Here is a 22770-nt window from a genome sequence, read left to right as displayed (position 1 = left end):
TGGCAAAAACCAGAAATCCGAGCGACCCAAGGATGAGGCCCGCACAAGGCTTTCGATTTCAGCCTGGCAATTACCTCTCATGTGCTGCAGTCCAGCCATATTTGGAGTCAACAGCAACTCATTTGACGGGGAGTGACGTACCCCAACATTCATCAAATGTTGGGAGAAGCCAGGGCACTGCAGACAGTGTGTTCTCCTGCTTTTCCTTTGTGCAATTCCAAACTGGCAACAGCAAAAGCCATTTGCTAACCTCATTTCTGGGCAGTGCACAAAATTCCAGTGTTTAATCAACTGAGCACTGAGTTTTTGGCTTTCCAGGCCACATCATCTCAACACGTTTATTATTGTGAGTGTGTGTGTGGCCAGAATAGAAGTAAACATACGATAAAAATGTCTTCGATACCACAGGTTTACATTCTCACCTCGCTTACGCTGCATTTGAGCGGCCACAGACCTTTTTAAGATGGGAGCGTATCTTCTTGCAAACGAACACATGTTAAAAAAAAGAGTGCTTAAACAGCTGTAATGAATGTATTCATCAGGTAGTCATTCCATAAGATGAATAACTGTCATCTTTTATCTAAATGACTCCTTGGTGGACTAATAACCCTGTCCCGGAGGAATTGGCGTCAGGGTTCAGCCGCAACAGCAGCGGTGGGCTGGTTTTCAAGGTGACCTGACAATTCGCCCATGAATTAGTGCCTTGCATTTTCACTTGATTAGCTAATCCCATCGGGGTATTAGCTTGTCTAGGAAAGTGCTCATTCATGGAAAAAAGGGAAAGTGGGGGGGTTGCTGTTGGTATGGCTGAAAACGTACGCTTAAGGTGATAGCGGTACGTTGAACTGTGTGCGCAGGTCTGCTTCAGTGAGACTATCTGTGCGATGTAGGAATGGGGCTAGTGAAAAACAGCTGAGCTCATGATGGGTAAAGATGGTCAAACAGATTCAGATTGAAGTGAGCTGCATTACTTTAGAGCCCATGTGACTTACGGTGACCAAGGTTATTAAACTAAAAATATAAAAATACATTTTTATTTCTTATAAAATAAATTAAATGCTAACTGAAATAAAGTGACTGATCTCACTTTAATTTTCAATAAAATTTCAATACAAGTAAAAAAAAAAATGACAAACTAAAAAAAATAAAAATAAAATCACATGTTGACAGTTCATTTTAATTATTTCTCAGAAATTGCACTTAAGTTTACTGAACTTAGTGATTTAATGTCGAAAAAAAAGTCGAAGGTCAAAAAACACCACTGCTCCTCACAAGACCAATTGTACTAGAGAAAGTCTGAATACTGCAACCATAAAAATATTATGACTTTTATGTGACTGTTCATCACACAACACAAAGCTATCATATCCCATCAGATCACATGCTCTGTATGAATATGAAATAGCTGGCAACTTAAATCACCACCAACATGACTGAATGGGAAACAGCTCAGACATTCCTTTTGTGTTTAATGGAACCAAGAAAATATAAAGGGTTAGAACTTGAAACTGGAACAACATGAGGACAAATGATGAGACTGTGGTACCTATGCTAACCAGACTCTTTGGAAATACATGCCTCTACCTATGTTTCTGCGGAACTCAAAAAAAAAAAAAAAAAAAAAAAAACATATAATCACGAATTGCTGCAGTTCCCAGCTGAAATGAACACTAGAGGCTGTAAAACTAAAGCTGTTAAAACTTTTAACAACCTTAATTCATTGTTATACAAATTATTTAGTGCCAGAGTTTCGATTAAGAAAGCCTACATTCTTAAAAATAAAGGTGCTTCACGATGCCATAGAAGAACCTTTTTTGTCTAAATGGTTCCATAAAGAACCTTTAACATCTGAAGAAACTTTCTGTTTCACAGAAAGGGTTTGGGTTTGGTATAGGGGTGTAATGGGGACTCTACGACAGCGCTGACAGATCCAATTTGCGAGCTTTGCAGGGTCAAAATACCGGCAAACAGTAATATTGCAGGCAAGACAAAATGTAATCCAAAAATACAGGCAAGGTTCAAAAGCCAAGAGGGCAGTCCAAAGTAGCAAATGAAACAAGACAATGAAACAAGGTAAAACTATGGCAATGACAATGGCAATAACTATGCTGACGACAATGAAACAAGACAATGGAAAAAAACGAGGAAAACGCTTGGTAGAATCCGCATAGGCAAAACAATACTTTGCAAGGACCTGTTTGGTATGGCCCTCTTTATATGGCTGCCAAACAGGAAGTAACCATAGAGGAAGCAGGAGTGACTCTTGGCGCTCAAAAAATAGTCCAGGAGGGTGGGGGGAACAGAGGTACAACAGGGGGTGGGATGGAGGGCCAGGTCCGTGCAGGGGAACAGGTACAGATTTAGGGCCTGGAGCGTGGAACAGGTCCATGCAGGGGAACAGGTACAGATTTAGGGCCTGGAGCGTGGAACAGGTACGGATTTAGGGCCTGGAGCGTGGAACAGGGGACAAGACCATGGGCTATGGTGTAGTGGTGGACAGTGGAGCAGAGGCAGACAGTGAAGCACTGGAGGACCTGGGCCAAGGAGCAGTGGAAGCCAGGGCGGGGCTGGCAGAGCAGGAAGCCATGGTGGACCAGGCAGAGCAGGGAGCCATGGCGGAGCAGGAAAAGCAGGCAGCCATTGTAGAGCAGAGCAGACAGCAGCAAGAATCCCCACCATGCACATCTCCATGGTGAAGCAGACGACCACCACCGCAGAGCAGAGGAGAGCAGGAATCCCCACAGCAGAGCAGGAAGCCATGGTGGTGCAGAGAGTGCAGGGACATTGACAATGGTAGAGCAGGCAGTGAGTTCATGCTTGTATGTCACCCCCTTTTGAGGATCTGCAGCAGGAGCTGCCACCTCAGGGGGTTCTGCAGCAGATGCCACCTTCACAAGAGCCATAGGCGCAAGTTCATGGTCCAGATAAGCCTCCGGAGCAGGCTCGTGGACAGGAGAGGCCTCTGGAGCAGACTCGTGGACAGGAGAGGCCTCCGGGATGCAGTGTGCAGCCCACACACTCAAAATGGCCACCGCCAAAACAGGTAGCACAGTAGACAGTGGGATGCCCACCAGGCTTGAGGGTGTGGAGGCTGTGAGGCTTGGGAGCGAAGGCACTCTGTGACTTGGGAGGGAAGGTGTCATTGGGATGCCTGCAGCCCGCACTGACATCAGAGGAGGATCCATCACACTGGCAATCAAGACAAGGCGTGGCCCTGGAAGATTAGGTTCTGGCATAGGGGCTGGGGCTTGGCAAGGCTCTGGCGTGGCGGCCATCTTGTGCACAGGCTCCGGGATGGCGGCCATCTTGTGAACAGGCTCCGGGATGGCAGCCATCTTGTGAGCTGGCCCTGGAGCGGCAGGTATGGCGTGAGCAGGCCCTGGAGCGGCAGGCATGGCGTGAGCAGGCCCTGGAGCGGCAGACATGGCGTGAGCAGGCCCTGGAGCGGCAGGCATGGCGTGAGCAGGCCCTGGAGCGGCAGGCTTGATGTGGGCTGATTGTGGATTGGCAGACGTGACATGAGCAGGCTGTGGCTTATCAGACATAACGTGAGGAGGCTTTGGCTTGGCATGCGTGATGTGAGAAGCCTTTGGCTTGGTAGACATGACTTGAGCAGGCTTTGGCTTTGTAGGCATGACGTGAACAATTCCAGACGTGACTGATGGGATGTGAGAATGTTCTAGTGGTGTGGGTACTGTGGTATTGTGGGACCCCTCATCTGCAATCCCGACAATAAATGCAGGGCCACTTAACCGGAGCGCAAAGTCAATGTAATGTTCTAGAGTCCAGTATGGGCTGTGTAGTGGCATTTTGCATGAGATATTCTTGCTCAAACAGAAATAGAAAATGTCCTTTAGAAAAGAGTCCTTGAAGTCCAACAGATAACAGAGTTCACTGAAATCAGCCACATGATCCTCAATAGAGCAATTATCTTGACGGAAGCAAACAAGATGATCTGATGGATTCATGATGATCTGTGGTGAAAAAGCTGCTAGATCTGTGGTGAGGCGAAGTATTCTGTAACGGGGACTCGACGACAGCGTTGATAGATTCAATTGCGAGCTTTATTAAACAGATCGTGGTCCAGACAGGCAGGGTAAAAATACCGGCAAACAGTTATATCCTAGGCAAGACAAAACGTAATCCAAAAATACAGGCGAGGGTCAAAAGCCGAGAGGGCAGTCCAAAGTAGCAAATGAAACAAGACAATGAAACAAGGTAAAACTATGGCAATGGCAATGGCAATAACTATGATGACAACTATGAAACAAGACAATGGAAAACGCTTGGTAGAGTCTACACAGGCAAAACAATACTTCGCAAGGACCTGTTTGGCATGGCCCTCTATATATGGCTGCCAAACAGGAAGTAACCATAGAGGAAGCAGAGGGAGCGGTAACAGAACAGTACTGGACAAGGGCTCCCTCTGCTGGCATGGCGTTACAAGGGGGTATGTTATTTTCCAACAGTGAATTAACCTTTTAGCAACATTCCCTGGACATTCGAACTCCCTGGAATAAAAAAAAAGCCAAAATGGACACCTTTTAGCACCACTCACTGGACATTTCACTTTGAAACTGCTGCAAAACATTAAGGCATGTAATACTGGTGTTTCAGAAACGATGCCACGAAAATAAGCACATATTTTTAAATGAGTCTGGTTTGCTACAAACAATGCAGCTTTCTACAATGTAAGCTACTATAGTTAGGTTTAAAGTAATTTAACTGCAGGATGAATAGTATTTGTTGCCACTAAGTAATTTTATGTGTGTGTTTGCACTCCTTGCATTGAACTTGCAAAAGCATTGAACTTAGATATATTGAGATATTCTTGTTTTCTTGGTTTTGCTCCATCTCCTGCAAAGTTAAACATGCAAGCCTGACCACAAGCATAGACCACATTGAATGCAAGCATGGCTGGACAAATTTGATGCATGCACACTGCGAAGTGAACCCTTCTATTTGAGCATTCAATCACTTGCACATGCACATGCAAGCACCTAAAAAAATCGGGATGCGCACGGATGGTGTGATCAGACAATGTCATGTGCAATGGAGAGGAAGCACAAGCATGGAGAAGAAGCAGAGCCTTTTTGCACTTTGTAAAACATCCCTTAACATCTGCCCAAACTGCTTTATAATGTAGATTTAGCAGACGCAGATATTTAGTCACTGAAGGATAAAGCTTTCAAGTTGTTCCCTTCACTATTCAATCTCTTGGTCGGCCCAACCAACCCTTCAGTCTGATGGTTTGCATTCTTTGCCTGCAAACCACGTGTGATTTTCTGTGGCCTCAAGTGCCGAGAGTGGGTTGTATGGTTTCCCCAATCTGCAGTTGTTTTTTCCCCCTCTAACTTTCTCTTGTGCTTTTTTCCTCTGTCTGCTATAATTCTCCTGGCCGTAAAGATTTACGAGAGAGGTACTCCAACTTGCGTAGGCTGCGAATACAAACAGCAGGAGTGTGTTGAGGACATCAGCCACAAACCCTGTGAACTCCACGGCCGGCAGGTGGAGTGGCAATGCCATCGGAGAGACGCGGCAGAAGACGCTGAAACGGCGTCGCTGGCCGTGAAGCACAAACAAATAGATCGCCAAGCAGCTGTGCTGGAGTCTTCGGGGCATGTCACGCAGGATGAATGCTAGCGTAAGAGGGGCGCGTTGAGGGGACTGTGATTAACAGGGCATCGTTCCAAGAGGGAAAACAGAGAGCCGTTTACACGCTGGAGCAGCGGCAAGCCCAGGCATGTCTCCGTAACACTGCAACAAGTGCGGAGGGCGGCATGTATTAATGTTTATCCGAGAGAGCGCATATGTTTATTTTTAAGAGTGCGTGCGTGTGCTGCCTAAACAGAGAGTGTCATATCAAGGAAATTATGAATGGTCTGTCTCCAACTGGAGAACATTTAGTGAAAATGATGGGTTCTGAAGTGAAGTGCTCTCTGATAATAAGGTTAACAGCAATCTCTGACCCGTATCCATCACTGTCTGCATGAGTTAATTATCATCAAAGCAGGTCTTTGAAGAGGAAACACTCCTCCAATTGATAATGAGCCTTTCCTTCTGCTAGAGATATAAATCAAAACTGCAAGACACCATCTCATTAAAAAGGCATGAACGAACCTGCGCCCTGACCGTGGGAACTGTTTTAATTGTAAGGGCATGCAGCACGAGCATAATGCTGCTGAAACAGCCTTGACCACAAAAACATATACGCCATATATCACCAGGCCAAAAATCTCACAAAAAGCTCTGATTTGCAGAGTAAGAGCATTCCTCCAAGATGTAAGTCGAACTAACTGACACAACGCTATTTTATGCCAGCCACGCTCACAAACAATAATTAATAAAGCAGCTGTCTGCGAATTCTGGAGCAGCACAGCTGTGTAGACTATTTATAAAGGGAAAAAAATCCCACCGCCAGCTAACTGTTCACTTTGCTGTTCACAGTTACACTGAGAACAAGTATAAGACGTACTGAAAGGCAAAGGAAAAAATGAAAATAGATGAAAAAATGCCAATTTTAAGCATGCATTCTTTCATCCAAGAATAAAAGTGTTGTTGGAGGAGAGACGGGATGCTTTGACAAGATCGGTGTGAGGAGCCAGTGTACAATGCCCTGACAAGGCGAGCATTCATTTAAAATATATATATAAAAAAAATAATTTTGTCTTACACTGTACAAGAGCACTGTAAATGACTAAGTCTACTATAAACTGTAGGTTGATTTCATTGAACACTGTGGCACTATCGGTTTTCAAGGTGCATTTTATTAATCTCAATGGCAGTTGCTCAGCTGGCAAGCAGTCAAAGTTGTTTCTGGACCAATCACCTGAGCTGTAAATGTCATGTGACTAATATTGTGGAGTTGTATGACAGTTACCTCATGGAAACAGTGATGCGCCACAAGGACACGCGTAGTTTCAAATTCTTCACTAGTTACTGTCCTGAACAGGGATGTAAATGGCAGCAAAAAAGATAAGAAATTAAATCTGTTTTACACTCTTAACTCTTTTCCTGCCATTGACGACATTTTCAGGCTTTCTGTGTTTTCACTGTTATACGGTAGGAGGCGCTATTACACATTTTCTGAAAGAGTACTGACCGTCTGTATCAAAACACAGTGATGAAGAAGAAGAAACGAGCGACGAGTGGAAGTGGACTGGACTTAGTCTTTTACAAAAACTTTTATTTAACTTAGCTTTTTGTTCATTTGTTTTGTATTTGTTTGTTTTTTAATGAAACTTGCCCAAAATCAAATGCTGATTAAAAAAAGGAATGCATGAAGCTAGAATGATTTTTGCCTATAAAGTGTGTGGTTATGGCATCTATCAACAAAGACTAATGGGGCCATGCTAACTAGCCAAACAATGACCCCTTGGTTTACATTGAAACGGTGACTCAGTGGCATAAATTTTTTGGTCATTGAGCAGAGCAAATTTTGGTGTAAAATGTTAGTAAATATAAGTTTTATATGTTTTAAAAGTTAGTCAAATGGTTTTATAAACTGTTTGCCCACTATTTGCCCATTTTTCTACGTATTTGAGTTGAGTTGACTCAAAACAACAAAAACATTTGACATGTGAAGTTAATCTACAGGTCTGGATGTCCTACTATACCAGTAGAATGTGAAATGAGAATCTCACTCTTGGGATGCAAATTCGTCATGACAACAGACAACAAACATTTCCTTTGGGATGCTGCCGTCATGAACTCAAGAGACTTTTGCAACCGCATGCTTCTGACCAGGAGAGCCTGCACACTCATTTGACTCTGCTCAGAAAGTATCCCGCTGAGACGAATGGGGCTTTTAGTAATGAGTTTCAATGGGCCAGATACATTGAGGTTTTCTATTCTGGTTGCAGAGACAGTTCAGTATTACGAATGCTGGACCAGAAATTCACACAAGCATCTGTCCGGGGACATGCACAGACCACAAATATTTTCTCAAGGCTTTTGCTTGAGTCTAAATCACACTTATCCGGAATGCAGACAGTAGACGAGTTAATCACCTCTATGACACATTCTCTATATCCGGATAGCTGAAAAATGTGTAATATTAAGGCACTTTTGGCACTTGCATCTTAGACACAACAAACGCAATAGCCTGTGATGCAGTCGGCATGTCGATTCTATGAAGCAGGACTAGCCAAAGGCAAGCAAGTGTGTTTAGAAGAAAGGATTTGACGATGGAGGTACGAAAAACTCACCCTCTGCTTCTCTGGGGCTCCAGTGGCCAGACGGCGAGCAGGGGCGCGGAGATGAAGAATTGGAGGCGTACTGCAGGAGGACGCGACCCTCTGCGCATTTATCACATACTGATCCCACTTCTCTAGGAAACCAACAGAGACAGACAAAATGCAACTTAGATACGGCAAGTTAAATGGGAATCGTCTATGTGGGGCTATTAAGCATACCAGAGTGGGAGAAATTACAAATATAACAAAAATAGAAAGTGTTGAAAAAATTGAGTTCACTGAGTTTAATGTCAAGATTTTTGTATATAGAATTGAATCTGAACAATTAGATTTACCCTGAATGTGACTAATAACCCTTGAATAATACTTTTGTACTCCACCACGACTTGTTGGAAAAAGCAGGTTGCTCTAGGAATAACTACTGTACACTGTTGAAAACAGTTATGCTTCTGTCACACTATTTAAAAATGTTTCTCCTCAAGACTGCTCTGGTGTGAAAATTCCCTTATCAGCTCCAATGACTCATTAAGCACTTTTGCCAGAGGGCAATGACAAATCTGGTTGGTTTAAGCAGTCGGACTGTGGTGTTAGAATGTGATAGGGATATACAGTAAACAATGTCACATGGTCCTAGTGGAGAGTTTGAGAGCAACATGTCTCAACATGCTGAGGGGATTCCCCTGCTGCTTGCCTCAGTGAATTCCACCTGTCTCTCACATAACGGTCCCTTGCGAACTGTCTGCAGGCCCACAAATAAATATATCTCTGACGGCAATCAGCTCGATGACAACCAATGCAAAATAACAAAGAGACTCAACCCAACAAAGTTCCACAGGTCTGAGTCATGAAATGTGGATATTCCAGAGCCAACAAGATGATTTTGGAAGGCTATGCGAACCATTTCACTGTATCTACGACGCAGCCGGTTAAACACAGTTTAGAAATAGCGCCATTAATTGATAGCATGTGTTAGCGATTTGGCAGGCGCGGAGAATTCTCGGTTGTTTTGCACTTCCTCCAATCTATTCTTCTGACTGTACTCAAAAAACGATTACAAAATATCTCTGACTTCTCCTCTTTCAATATTTACTAAACAGAACACGCTTAGACATGTCTCCTCTCTGCCTACATCCACATTTATATTGCATGACCTTTCATATATCAGATTGCATCTCTCCATATACTCATGTGTATTTTTCCACATATGTTTAATGTGTAAAAATAGTCCCTCGGGTATGTGCTATGCCACTGCAACCTCAGTTCACCTGTCATAGAAGTGGCCAGAAATGGGTGGAAACCACTCCACAGTAATGGACTCTTGTTGCTGTTCTACCACTTGGGGTGCCATGGGGACTGGAGGGGGCCGGTAGTCAGGTTGCCAGGTCTGGTAGATGAGGTCCAGGTAGCAGTGCATGCGAGCTACCTGGTTAAGTGTAAAGGAATCAGTGCAGTCGTCATCTGGGGAAAAAAACGTGTAAGTGTGAGTGTAAGTTAGCACATGTAACGGCAATCCTGTTGAGAAGGTCAAAGACCAATGTGGAAATCAATCGATGCTTTTTTTGTTTTTGACAGCTCGCGATCTGAGGTAACTTGAGGTAATGTGAGTAATAGCTACTCAAAGCAAAAATCTGTAATAAAGCTGAAATAAATGTATTAAATATTTATTAATATATATATATATATATATATATATATATATATATATATATATATATATATATATATATATTCAATTAGAATAGTTATAATTTAAACAAAGAGTGAGATAAACTAACAATTTCAATGTATACACTGTGTGACAATAATCTGTTTTTTACACAGCCCCCTGGTTAGTCAGTGAAGAGTCTATTTGAGATTATATGTGATGTGTTAAGAAAACAAAGAAACATCATTAAATGACTTTTCAGTCATGCTTCAGTTTGGGGACTAATTCTCACTACTCAATAAACTCACAATTTGCTTCTTATTAAAAGTATGATAGTTGTTAAGTTTAGGTATTAGGTAGGGTTAAGGGATCTAAAATATGGTCATCCAAAATAAGGCATTAATATGTGCTTTATAAGAACAAATAAACAGCCAATATGCTAGTAATATGCATGCTAATAAGCAACTAGTTAATAGTGAGAATTGGTCCCTAAACTAAAGTGTTACCATCTTTTTCAGTCAAGCTCAAATACTATTTTAGAGTAGAACAGAATAGAGTTTCCGTAGATATGTTCTTACCTGCGTAACTCATGTAATTATTAAAGGGCGTGTGAACAAAATTGCGGTTGCCACATGTTTCGTTGCCAGGCTCAGGGTCCCTGCAGTGCTTGTATTTGGGTGTGGGATTGGTGTCTGCACACAGATCTCCTGTTTCCAGTGACGGCTCGGTCTCTAAACATGCATCATTGCAGGACTCGATCTCCGAGATACCCCTAAAAACATGGTACAGTCCCAGACTGTGACCAATCTCATGGATCATGGTGTGAGTGTGGCCAAATGTCCCATAGAAAGATGGATTCAGAACTATGCCACCTAAGCAAAGAGAAGGAAAAGAACAGTGTAAACACTCATGTGCTTAAATACTTGAGATTCTTGTCACTTCTTGTAAATAAGTAGGTTATACTATGCAGTTTGTCAAAGAAACTTAAGTTTGGTTTTAAAGAGCTTCTTGTCTATTTAGTTTATTTAAACTGTCAACCAAATCCAATTTGTCACTGGTATTTGGTAATGATTGGATCTCATTGAATGTGCACAAACAGCAAAAAATGAACTGTTTAATCAATGTTCTCCTAGAGCACGGACATCCAATAAAACATGTTCGGTCATGTTGTTCTTCAATACTTTTAAGCACTAATACGACTGTTGCTCATGTAATCAAAAAAATCAGATAGAGCAGAGTAAATGCAGCTAAAATGTACTGTAATTTTGGTCATATTCCTTTACATACTCCTCACATCATTCCTCACGTCTTGAGAATAGCAACGGAGAGAAGGTAAAGGAACAGAGTGTGACAGGATAAGTCTTACATGACTGCAATTCAGACTCTTGAACTGGACTGCATTTATACAGTCATTTCTATACCTAGATGTGTCAGTGCCTCCTTATCCCATGGCCAGGTAGCGACTCCAGCTAGGTCTTCATCTGAAGAATTGGCGAAGAAAATATTTAGGTGTGTTGAACCATCCAGCTTGAGGATCTCTTTTAGCTCCTTCACATCCAGATAGGCCCTGGAGCAAAAGATGGAGACACTGGGTGAAAACGAGCACAATGTCTATAATGAAAACAGAATAAATAAAGTTATTGTAACATCTTTTCCCCCAAAATATTCAGGGGAGTTTAAATATGTATTTGCGCACCAAGTACTGGGATAACATTGGTGAACCAAAACTCGGTCATCATGATGGAGCGTTACCAACAAGGTTTTTGATTCCAACATTGGTGGGCTTCATTTGTCATTGGCAGGCAGTGTAAAGTTGCAATACTATGAATGTCTGTCTACAATATATGTAGTATACTGATGAGCAGTTGCTATGAGAGTGATTGCCACAAAAATGAAATCTGTTTGCGCAATTCTGAGCTTTGACTAGAAACACTATGGATCCATAATGATATTCAAGACCTAAAGTCCTGTTTTAGGTAATGCAAATCTTGGCTCTTGGCCCTTCACCTTAAAAGTTGAAATTATCACTATAATTATCACTACATTGCAAAATCTATGCATACAAAAGCAATCAGCACTAAGTTGTGATCTTGCATTTGCACTCTCTCTACCGTGCCAACGGAGAAGCCGTCCAGCAACCGTTAACATCGCTCTCAAGAAGCTATTACAACCATGTTCTCTCTTTCCCCAGTCTGGTCCGCATTAACGTTTTTAACAGCGAGCTAGGAGACCAAAGCAGGTGTGCGAATGTAAGTGTCTTTCCAGAGACAGGTGCTTTTATGAGCGTGTAGCTCCTTTCACTCGACGTGCTAAGAGCCTGTTTTACACCAGAACACTCCATTAGGGCAAAACCATTAATGTCCGTTAGGTTTATGGGCTCCATTGGCACTTAGAGTTCACGCGACTGTAAAGCACCTGATGAGGGACCTCCCTGAGGTGACCCGTGTGACAACTCAGGAAACCCCATTCATCAATTAACCCAACGAACACAACAACCAAGGGAAAAGCATGGGTGTCGCGACAGAGGCAGATGATAACGTAGTACGGCCTTTCACCTGTGACTAATCTCTGGACCAAAGCCACGACAGACATTCTTCTTACTGCACATCTACAACGTGCCCAAAACGGGCAGACATCCAAAGCAAGGCATGAAATAATGCATACAGCATGTGTACATCGTGAGGATTCGCACAGAACATTTAACTTCTGGCTTAGGGTTAACCACAACTACGTCCAAGGTATACGGCTTCATATTTGATCAGTGATCTTGTGAAGGTAAAAACACAAATCTCACTTTACACATGGGCTGTTGCTTGCAAAAACAATGTGGCAGTGTATACATTCTTCAGAAAGCATGGAGAAATAACTTAAAACACGTGCCTAAAACATGTAAGACAACATAAACCGATATCATTCACATTTTTCAGAGACTCCGACCCGATGTCTCCTGTTAGTTAGATTTCCAAACAAGCAAAGTGGTAACAGGCTCCGGGTCTACAAAAATAAATGTCCGACCACACAGCCATTGTTGTGCCACGCATGTAGCACAGTGTTCATCCAGAATTCCACAATTAAGAAGGAATGTTGATGAATGTTTGCGGTGCAGCCATCAGCGTGTCTCCCTAGACGTCCCATAATCAAAACAAAATAAACAACCACTTGGGGTGCTTATCTGAAAATTCTTCTTCGGTTCTCACTCTAATCTTTCTAAACCATCTTTCATCCATCAGTTGCAATATTTCCATTGAAAGCTCAGGTTTGGCCAACTGCTGATTTCTGTTACTGGATTGGATATCCAGTGATAAACAGTCTCTTGATGATTGCGATGGGATAATATTTGGGAAAAACCACCTGTGTGTTTTTCGTGACTGATGTCACCTCATAGCCCGCACACAGAGTCATTTGAAGAGCTTTAGGAATACTATTGGATGCGATTCTGCGGCCTGGAACACGTTCAAAATGGCTAATAGAAAACATCGCTTTCCCTTGAAAGAGAAGCTCAATTAAGGCGTGCAGAAGAAATTCAAGGACAATACTGGAATACTGGGATGAATCATACAGATCAAAACAAGGACGTAAAAAGGTTGTTTTCACTTATCGATTCATTCACTATTTTCTCTCGACATGGAATGTTTAAACTTTTCTCATGAACCTTCGTGCGCTTCTGTAAACAAACGTTTATGAATACATTTCGAAAACAAAATTGTTGCTTGGAAACCAGTCTAAACAGGAATCAAATAGGCTTCCTTTTTTTTTTTTTTTTGGCTTTTACTTTGTAGTCCAGCCAACTAAAACAAATGCCACCAAAAAACTACTTCTTAGGGCAATAAATCCTCCATAAAACAAATCTCATAGTTTAGGATTACCATAGTACGTGTGTCCTTGGGGCTATACCTATTTTTTTGTGAAACACAGCTACCTTTCATATAGTCCAAAAGTTAAACCAGACCTTATCCATTGGTTGAATTGTAAACATGTTGTGCTTTCTATCCAATGGCCTCAAGTACTCAGACTTGAAAATCCAATTTCCTTTTACTCTTTTGGCAAAAATACTGGTGTTGAGCAAACTGCCACAGAGCAGGTGGTAACAGTTCCCCTAGAGGGATCCGTGATAAAAACATTTTTCTTGATTGCTCATGAAAAGCTAGAAGAGAAGACCCCACTGCAATAACTAAACAGTTGTAAGAGACTCAGAATTACCCTTACAAATTACCACAGTCCTTCTTAACTGCAGATTTTGGATGTCTCACTCATCTAGTGCACCTGATTCAACTCATTAGCTCAATAGTAGATTGCAAGACCTGGGCTACTATTCCCTACATTAGTCCACTAATATAGTCTACTTGAAGGAGGGAATGAAAAAGAGTGAGTGAATTTGGACACTGACTGCACCGGAAGGACTGCCACTTTTGGATAGTTTGTGTTTGCTGTTACAATGAATTCACAACAACTAAGGGGGCTACTGTTTTGTATTATGCTTGTATGCCGTGGACGAGCGCATTGTAAAATGAATGGACAAATGATTCAGCTGAAGGCGCCATCTTCTGGCGAGAAACGGAAATTAATTAGTTGTACGACTCTCACAGGGAATTATGGGTATTCTCTAGCCATTGAGTGTACATGGGTTGTACACTCGTTTTTGCGGTGCATTGTTGGATTCAATGAGTGCACTATAGTTTTGGACATCACTACAAATGGCTGTCCCCTCAAATAGGGACCTATTTAAGGGTATAGGAGCAATTTCGGATACAGCCTTGAATTGGATGTGGCTTTAAGAAGCACTTGCCTGAAACAGGAATAGACAACTCTGCTTCTGAGGGAGTTGCACACTTTAGGTCCAAGCCTGCTCCAACACACTTGGCTGTTGTTCATAGTAATCCTAAAGACCTAGATTGACAGGTCCAGGTGTGTTTGACTGAGGTTGGAACTAAACTCTGCAGAATGGTAGTCCTACAAGAGCAGGGTTAGCTATCCTTGACCTACAGAGACTTGGCCACTATTCATGCATATTTTTCAGCAGGGTGTCTCAACTTTGGCCCTCGAGGCACACTTCCCTGCAGAGTTTAGCTCCAACCCTAATCAAACACACCTAAACAAGCCAATCAAGGTCTTCAGAATCACTAGAAACAAAGCCAAAAGGCAAGCCTGCAACCTTTAGGCCAAAAAGTGTAAAAACGCTTCCAGTTTGGGAAAGGAGACCAGAGGCCGTTTTCTTTAAATGGATGTCAATGGAGGAGAGGCTTCACTACGCTGAATAAACAGCTTTTTAAAGGAAACAGTTTATTATTTAATGAATCAATTGCCTATCGGCTCGGGTGTAATTCAGCTTATGGCACCTCCCATTTATTCCCAATAACTATGGTATCTGTAAATGGTGATTGAGTGTCGCACAACCCTGAACTGAAATTCAATGACGTCAAGGCTGTAATGTGATTGGTTATCAAGGCACATGTGATCCAAGTTGACTGTTACATTTTTTTACACTGTTTTACATTTTTTTAATACAATCTCTGCTAAACAGTTACAGACAGGTGACTTTGATCAAGGTTGAAGGCCAGAGTTAAGAACCCCTGCTCTTCAGCCTCCCTCTTTAATAAAAAATTAGCACTATTGAATTGTGGATGGATCTGTAGATTTGGAAGAGATGTTTAGCTCCATAAATCCATACCAAGAGGAAGACGAATCTCTAGAAATCAATATGCTACTCGGGACACCATGTTTGCCAATTGTTCTCTATTCCAGGAATGCATGATCCTGCTTCTGTAGAACCACCTTTCAGAGTTTAGCACTAATTAAACACATCTAAACCAGCTAATCGAGGTCTTGAGGATCACTAAAGACCTCCAGGCAGGTGTCTTGTATCTTAAGTCTGCAGGAAAGTGGTCCTCCTGAAGCTGGAATGGACAGTAAATAAACTGCTGATTGTTAATTGTTTATGGTAATAAAATGTAAAGATGAAAACCTAAAACTGGCAAATATTTCTCACATGTGAAAGATTATTCTTACATGGCTATACTCTGTTGACTGGCAAATGTGAAACCAAGCCAAGGAAGGTTGACGCTTCTTGTGTCCGGACCAGGGGTAGGCCACCGGACCCTCACTCATTTTTTTTCAAAGCAGCTTTACAGTTAATGTTTACAGTACTTTAATGTCTAGCAGTTTAGAGCTGGTAATTGCAACGACATAAACAATCAGTTAAGGTTTGCTCTGTAGCCTAGTGTTTTGCTTTATCTGAGTATTATCTCTATGTATGCAAGTAAAGCTGGATATATTTATAGCAGTTGGTAGTTGTTATGCAGTGAAATTGAGGATTAAGAAATACCTAAAAACAATTTAGTGTCTTCAATTCCCTATGCTGCATGTCTTTGGATTGTAGGGGAAACTGGAACACCAAAAAGAAACCCACGACAACACAGGGAGCAAACGTCATACAGAAAGGACTCACGTTTAGCTACTGACTCTGAGATATAGCCTACTAAATAAGGTGTCTAAAAAACAACAGTTAGTTAGAGATTCTGATCTTCTTACCTTAAATGAGAAGCTGGATTGAAGCAAGTCTTGGTCACATCAGTGATGCTAGGGTTGCAGCAGTCTCCATTATCATAACCATAGTTCTCACAGTTGCACTCCGGATCGCAGACCCCGTTTCCTTGTTTATGTTCAGGACACCGCGTCCTGGGCTTGCAGTAACCAGCATCAAAGCCAGTCAGGGTGTGGTTGCATTCAGGGTCACAATCCTCATCACCCACCTTACTAATGTCACAGTTGGCGAGTACCAGACGGTTATACAAAGAGGAATTGCTCACATTGTGCACAGTCACCTCCCAGGTGATGTTGTACATGCTAAAGGCTTCATTCAGATGCTGATGTTGCAGATGAATCTGTTGATCTGTGACTGTGGGTTTGCGCAAAGAGTCATCAAACACATTCACAACGCGGTATCGTACCGTTTTAGGGCGACGGAAGCTCCAGAAATGATTGTAGTTGCGCACCACTTCTGTGTTGTCGCATACCGTCTGTCCACAAGCTGGAGGCTCCAGGGTGGTGTCCAAAGACCCCAACCCTGCACGAGGACCCTCATCTGGAATTGGGAAGCTGCCGTCCTTCACAGCCAGCCATTTGCGCCCTGGGTGTTCAAATGTCTCACGGATCACAAGGTCAACCAGGTCCTCAGGGTCCTCGTGTCCATGCATGTCCCTCATGATCTGCCTCTGAGAGAGAGCCTGTCGCCACAAACCGACACGCTCCACGGAGCCTCTGTAGTTATGATTCAAGGCATTTCCACCCACCATCAGCACCTTGAGTTTTAAATCAGATCAATCCATTACATTTATCCATTTTTATTTGCATACAATATGTGCATTATGTAAGATCTGCCAGCTTTTTCAAAGGTGAAGCGTGTAACTTTTTTTCTGATAAAATATTTTCTCTTATTTAAGTACTATACCAGTACACAATACTATGTCTTGAGCTCAAAACACTATCAGAGCGCATGATTTGTAAACAAATGCATTTTCTGTCTTTTCTGGCATGGTAAACTTGCTCAGTAGCTCACCTGGTACTGAACTCACACTTGCCCATAAAACAAGTCCCATAAAACATTAGTCTAGAGAGAAAAGACTTAGAAGGATTTATAGAAAGCAAGATAAAATGGCATATCTGTGTCTTTTGATAACCCTATTGATTAGGTTTAAAATAGGGTTTACTGTAGGTGGTACAATATATTTAATTGCGATATTCACGTTTTAGTTTCATTTCCGAACAGCGGTGATATGAACTACAACCAGTGTAATAAAAGGTCAATTTCACATTCATTTGTTTCAGGTAAAACTGAAAACACTTTTAGTGCTTTTCAATTGATATGTCACTTTTAAAAGTGTCAAGAAACATTCAAGAGTTTGTCGGTTTGGTTCACCTAGAGGCACAGAAATTACACGCTTCACATTTAACTATTGATAAAAAAGTTATAATTTAAAAACTGATTGTGTGATTTCCCAGAATATTGTGTAAAAAGTTCAACTCTGAAATGCTAAAAGAATTAAACTTACCTTACACTTTTTAGTAAGGGGGCTGAAGACATCACCTGACTGTTCCCTGCTAACAGCTGTCTGAGCACCATTGACATATAACTTCATATAAAGGCCATTGTAAGTCACAGCTACATGGGCCCAGTGGTTAGGCATGTAGCGGGTGTTCGAGTGAATGGAGGTAACTTTGTGTGCTCGGTCTGTTTTAAGGGAGAAGAAGAAACGCGGGTCACGGTTCCCCTGTTCACTCACAGCTTTAATTCCCAACAGCCATCCACGATCACTGGAGGCATAGAAGCATTTGTCGAAGAGACCTATGGTGGAAAATGAGAACAAATGTGTCAGGAGAGAAATCCAAATGCATAATGAAGGACAAGTCAAGAAACAATACTCCACAATGTGCTTTGAAAAGGAAACAGAGTATAGGATCGCAAAATGACATGAACCTTCAGGCGCCATTGAACAAAGCACCCTAGGTAGCTTACATGCATGCATTTTTTTAATGCCAAACAACATGAGTAGTATGCTAGTAGGCCTTCATTCCTTTACAATTGTTCAGTTTATTATGCTTTTTTATTTATATTGTCACTTTAACTTACTTTTGTCCAGACTTTACTTTTTATCTAAAATTTTAAGAATTTGTATTACGCTGTTGCTGGGGGTTCACTACACAGTTTCCAAGTAGAATGCAATAGTGTGGAATTTTTGGGCAAGTCAAATCAGAGACAAATGATCACTGGAACACTAAGACAGAACAGGCTTACATATTCTCTCAGGTTGGGGGATTTGGAAGAAAAAATACTTTACCCAAGTTTACACAATAACACAATACAGTACAGTATGCTATTTTGGTCAAGCCATGTTTTAAGCATCATGAAACCTAAATGTCCTGCCCTTGTTGTCACCTAACCTGTCAAGCTTGCAGTATCTCAAATCAGATCTGCTGTGTAAGCCAATTTATATCTCATCATCATGGAAGATCAGTGTCAACTAAGCACTATTTCTTGCTCTCACATCAGTCTAACATGTTGAAAACACTCTTGAAACAGATGGACAGTGTTAATCATCTGATCAAAGTCAACATAAGGTTTTGTTGAAATCAAGTCTGTTTTTTTTTTTCCTGTACTGTTTCCAAAGCTAAAAATCAACAATCTAAACAAGATGTCTAATCTGCCGTCTGATGATGTCCGTCTCGGTTTCTTCTTCAACTGCCAAGTCATAACCATAAATAATACTGATGGTCTATAGAGCACTCATCCAAATCTATCTTACATACTGCAGACAGAAACTCAGCGCTGTTCAGGGTGCTGAATTTACTGACATTAGGACGTTGATAACCTTTTTGTTTTTCCTTCATCAAATGCTGTCAAATGCTTCTATACCTCACTTTTCAATCTTCTGCGTTATGGAATGAAAACATGACATAAACAAAACAAAAACAACATTAAGTCTCAACATTAAGGCTAACATGGGGCAAAAACAACAACTGCTATGTAGAAGCAGTGGCTTCTCTCAAAACAACTGCCTTATGTCTTCATTCCTAGAGGCATGAATTAGATTTAAAAGATTAAGCATGACTACATAATCCAGAGGGCATTTCAATCACTTTTTTCTTGTTTTGTAGTTTTTTTTTTTCTTTCTTCTTTTTAATATCCCAACACAACAGATATTCAGTCAGTGTTGATGCTCATTAAATTCAGATGTATGTGGGGGGAGACTTTTAGACTTTGGCAGAAGCACGGACGTCTGACTTTCTGTACACAGAATCTCACATGGTTAATGTTATAAATGTGCTTACTTTATAAAGTGACTAGAATTCACCATATTGATTAGTAGAGGTTTTTACCCATATTTTGGATTATGCGTTGCATTCGTCTCCACATATTAGTTTTCTTGCAGATAATGTACAGATAACTTTTTTCCTAACTTTAATTGCTCATTTGCATAAAATGATTACTGAATGTGATATCAGATGTCTGGGCCCCACTGTATAAAGTATTGATTATATCCAAATACAGCATCATCATGCATGCATTTATGGATCCGATGCATGCGTGTGTGGGAGATTTTATACTGTTCATCTCTGTAATGCTGGTCAGTCATTTGGTCCAGTGCAAACCCACTGGAAGCCTGAAACAGATGATGTCATCTCAGTTACTTGAGAGGGGGGGGGGGGGGGGGGGCGCACTGACATCAGATGCCACGCGTAAATCAGTGATGCCCACTGCCGCATCAGTAGTGGATTCTCACTCCGGTCTGTCTAGTCGTGCGTGACTGCGTAGAAAAACACTCTTCTCGCAGCCAGCATTTTTTCTGCTCATGACAAAAAAGACCGACTTGTCGTATCTTTTACGCTCTCTGTCGGCGGAAAGCGGAATCGAAAGCGATGTTGTAATGCTTACTCACTGAAAAAACAACGTCTACACAACTGTGGTGGCGTTTGCAAACTCAGATTTGTGCTTTCTGCAGGTACCAGAGGAGAACGTAATTGCACTGCGATGCGGTTAGGTAGGCTAACGTGTGTAGCCATCGTTCAGACATCTGCAAAGCTCGGAACAGCTTCACTTTCCTCTTCGTTTTCTTCGAGCTGAATGGAGGTGGGGGGATTTGGGGTCTTGCGGGGATTCAAGGGTCGTACGTGTAAACCGGGTGCCTCTCCAAACGCGCAAAGTCGCGGGGAGGGGGGAAAGTCCTGTCCCGCTCGCTCTCTTGAGCTCAGCGCTGAAACGGCAAACCTAAGCTTTTGGATAGGTTAGTTTTAGACCAATGAAGTCATCGTTTTCCTGTCACTTCAGCCCAAAAGCTAATATCAGAAATAAATTGAAGCGTGTGTGGAGTCTCCGCGCTGACGTACGCGATTACTTAATCATTCGACATCGGAACTGATTGATCGATATGGATGTTGTAAGGGGCACGAGCAAGTTATGCACCTAACCATCCTAACACCATTCGGTCAAGCCTCGTTATTCACATGCATTACTCTTTCGCCAACATTCATGTCATACAAACTCACGTAAAATGCATTTAAATCTGTGCCTACCAGCTATAACGGTAGGGGAACGCTGCCCACCCTCCGCTTTAACCCACATCTGGAGGGTGAAATTGCCCTTTGGTATCTCCACACCGGGCTTGAGTCTCAGCTGGTCCCCTCTGCCCGTAAAATAAACGGCTTTTCCCCGAGAGGAGCTCGCATCCTCCGCCAGAGAGGAGCGGCGCCGCTGGCGGGGGAGCCGGCGGTCCAGCGCCGGCAGGGAGCGCTTGCCCCGGGGCAGGCGGGTGGCACAAGCCCCCGGGAAGACCGCTTTGGCTTCTCTGATCTTCACCAGCTCGCGTTTGGATCGGGTCTTTCTCAGGACCGTCCCGCAGTCTGATCCCACAAACAGGACGAGCAGGATGGCGAGACACTGGAGAAAAGTCCAAACTTTCATTTTATTCAACACAAGAGAGATGATAATGAGGATGAGGATGATGATGCGGATGGGTATGATAACGTCCCAGAGAAATGCGCACGGACGCGCTCTTCCTCTCCAAAGTCCTTCCACTTGTTATTGTTTTCTTTTCTTTTCCTCGTCTTTCACAATCGCTTGTCAAAGACGAATGTTCCAGATACACAAATCCATGAAGCTCTTTATTTCTCTATACGAGCCGTTCTGTGTGCTTGAGTTTTTCTTTTTGCTCCTTCTGGAGGCAAAAGTGAGTCTTCTGACGAGATCGCGGCTCAATTCATTGATTCGATCAGTAATCAATGAATAAAGAGCTTCTCTCACACTCACTGTACTTCTGTCTTTATCTACTCGCAAAACAATGTTTAAGAACAATTCATGAATGCAGAACACGTCCGAACATGACGAGCTGTCATATCTGAGGATGGGGCACATTCAGATGCTGTTTGTGCTGAAGTTGTCTCGGCGTTAGAAGTTGAAGTGATTGAGATGGTCTGCAGGAGGTTCGGAGGTGTCCAGAGCATCGCGGGTCCTCATATATGCTGTGAGCTCCGCTGGAGATCCTTCAGTCTTTTAAGAGTGAGAATGTGATGGAAGCAGACCAGCCCATGTTTCAGTCCTGCATGAGTTTTTCTCCTTCCGATCCTCCTCTCGTGTTGTGCTGAAGTCACAGGTAAAGCACTGACGGCAGGAGCATTTCCACACATGCTCCTCCAAGTGTTGGATAGTGTTTCCAGAGTTGAAAAGGGGTGTGTGTGTGTGTGTGTGTGTGTGTGTGTGTGTGTGTGTGTGTGTGTGTGTGTGTGTGTGTGTGCGCGCGCGCGAATCCCTCTAGTGGCTACAATTCAAACCATTTCATTCATTTGAAAGTTTTCACAGCACTAGAGAAGTGCCCAAAGTCACACTGGATCACTTGTTCCTGTTGTTATAATATTTGTTGTTTTCTCTGTGGTTTGTTTATCTATTTTGCAGCTCTGTAAATAAATGTAAAAAAAAAATATATGAATAAATAATTTTTTTCTAAATTAAAAAGTGATACATGATAAGAATATTTTATTCTTTTAAAACTATCTAAACTAGAGATGAGATTTAGATTAGACTTAAAATTAAGCATTTTCATAGAAAATCATTTGCATTGCACTTTTTGAAAGTTGTACATATAACAAAGATTATTAGAGTAATTTTATTTCAGCCTTTCTACTTAAAACATCCAGTTTAATTCATTGTGTTATTTGCCGTTGCTTTTGTAATTAAATGTGATATTTATTACTAGAAATTTCTACTATAAAATGTTTTAGTGTATGTTACAATAAAACAATACTACGTTTAACCCCGTAAGCACATAAGCTTCATTAGAATATCTCAGCAATACTTTATCATGTAAAACACACTGTAAAGTGTGACTTAATCATTGTAAAAATGAAAACTTTAAATTCTCAGTCAGTTTGCATGCACCACTT

At 42.0% G+C, this 22770-nt stretch overlaps 1 protein-coding gene across 1 annotated transcript in view; it reads right to left on the bottom strand.

The window, feature by feature from the left end:
• Positions 1 to 21295, bottom strand: part of pappaa (pregnancy-associated plasma protein A, pappalysin 1a) — a 97307-nt gene extending 76012 nt beyond the window's left edge. Inside the window, exons 1-7 of the mRNA XM_073839929.1 lie at positions 20908 to 21295; positions 17889 to 18181; positions 16369 to 17138; positions 11262 to 11407; positions 10419 to 10712; positions 9461 to 9653; positions 8208 to 8329 (exon numbers count right to left, since the gene is read on the bottom strand). Of these exons, the coding sequence (XP_073696030.1) occupies positions 8208 to 8329; positions 9461 to 9653; positions 10419 to 10712; positions 11262 to 11407; positions 16369 to 17138; positions 17889 to 18181; positions 20908 to 21295 (2206 nt within the window). The remainder of the gene's footprint in view (positions 1 to 8207; positions 8330 to 9460; positions 9654 to 10418; positions 10713 to 11261; positions 11408 to 16368; positions 17139 to 17888; positions 18182 to 20907) is intronic.
• Between the last annotated feature and the right edge of the window lie 1475 nt (positions 21296 to 22770).

The sequence above is a fragment of the Garra rufa genome, chromosome 5 (genome assembly GCF_049309525.1).
Source record: "Garra rufa chromosome 5, GarRuf1.0, whole genome shotgun sequence".
NCBI lineage: Eukaryota > Metazoa > Chordata > Actinopteri > Cypriniformes > Cyprinidae > Garra > Garra rufa.
Note: the sequence above shows the minus strand (reverse complement) of the source record. Positions and strands in the feature narration are given on the sequence as shown.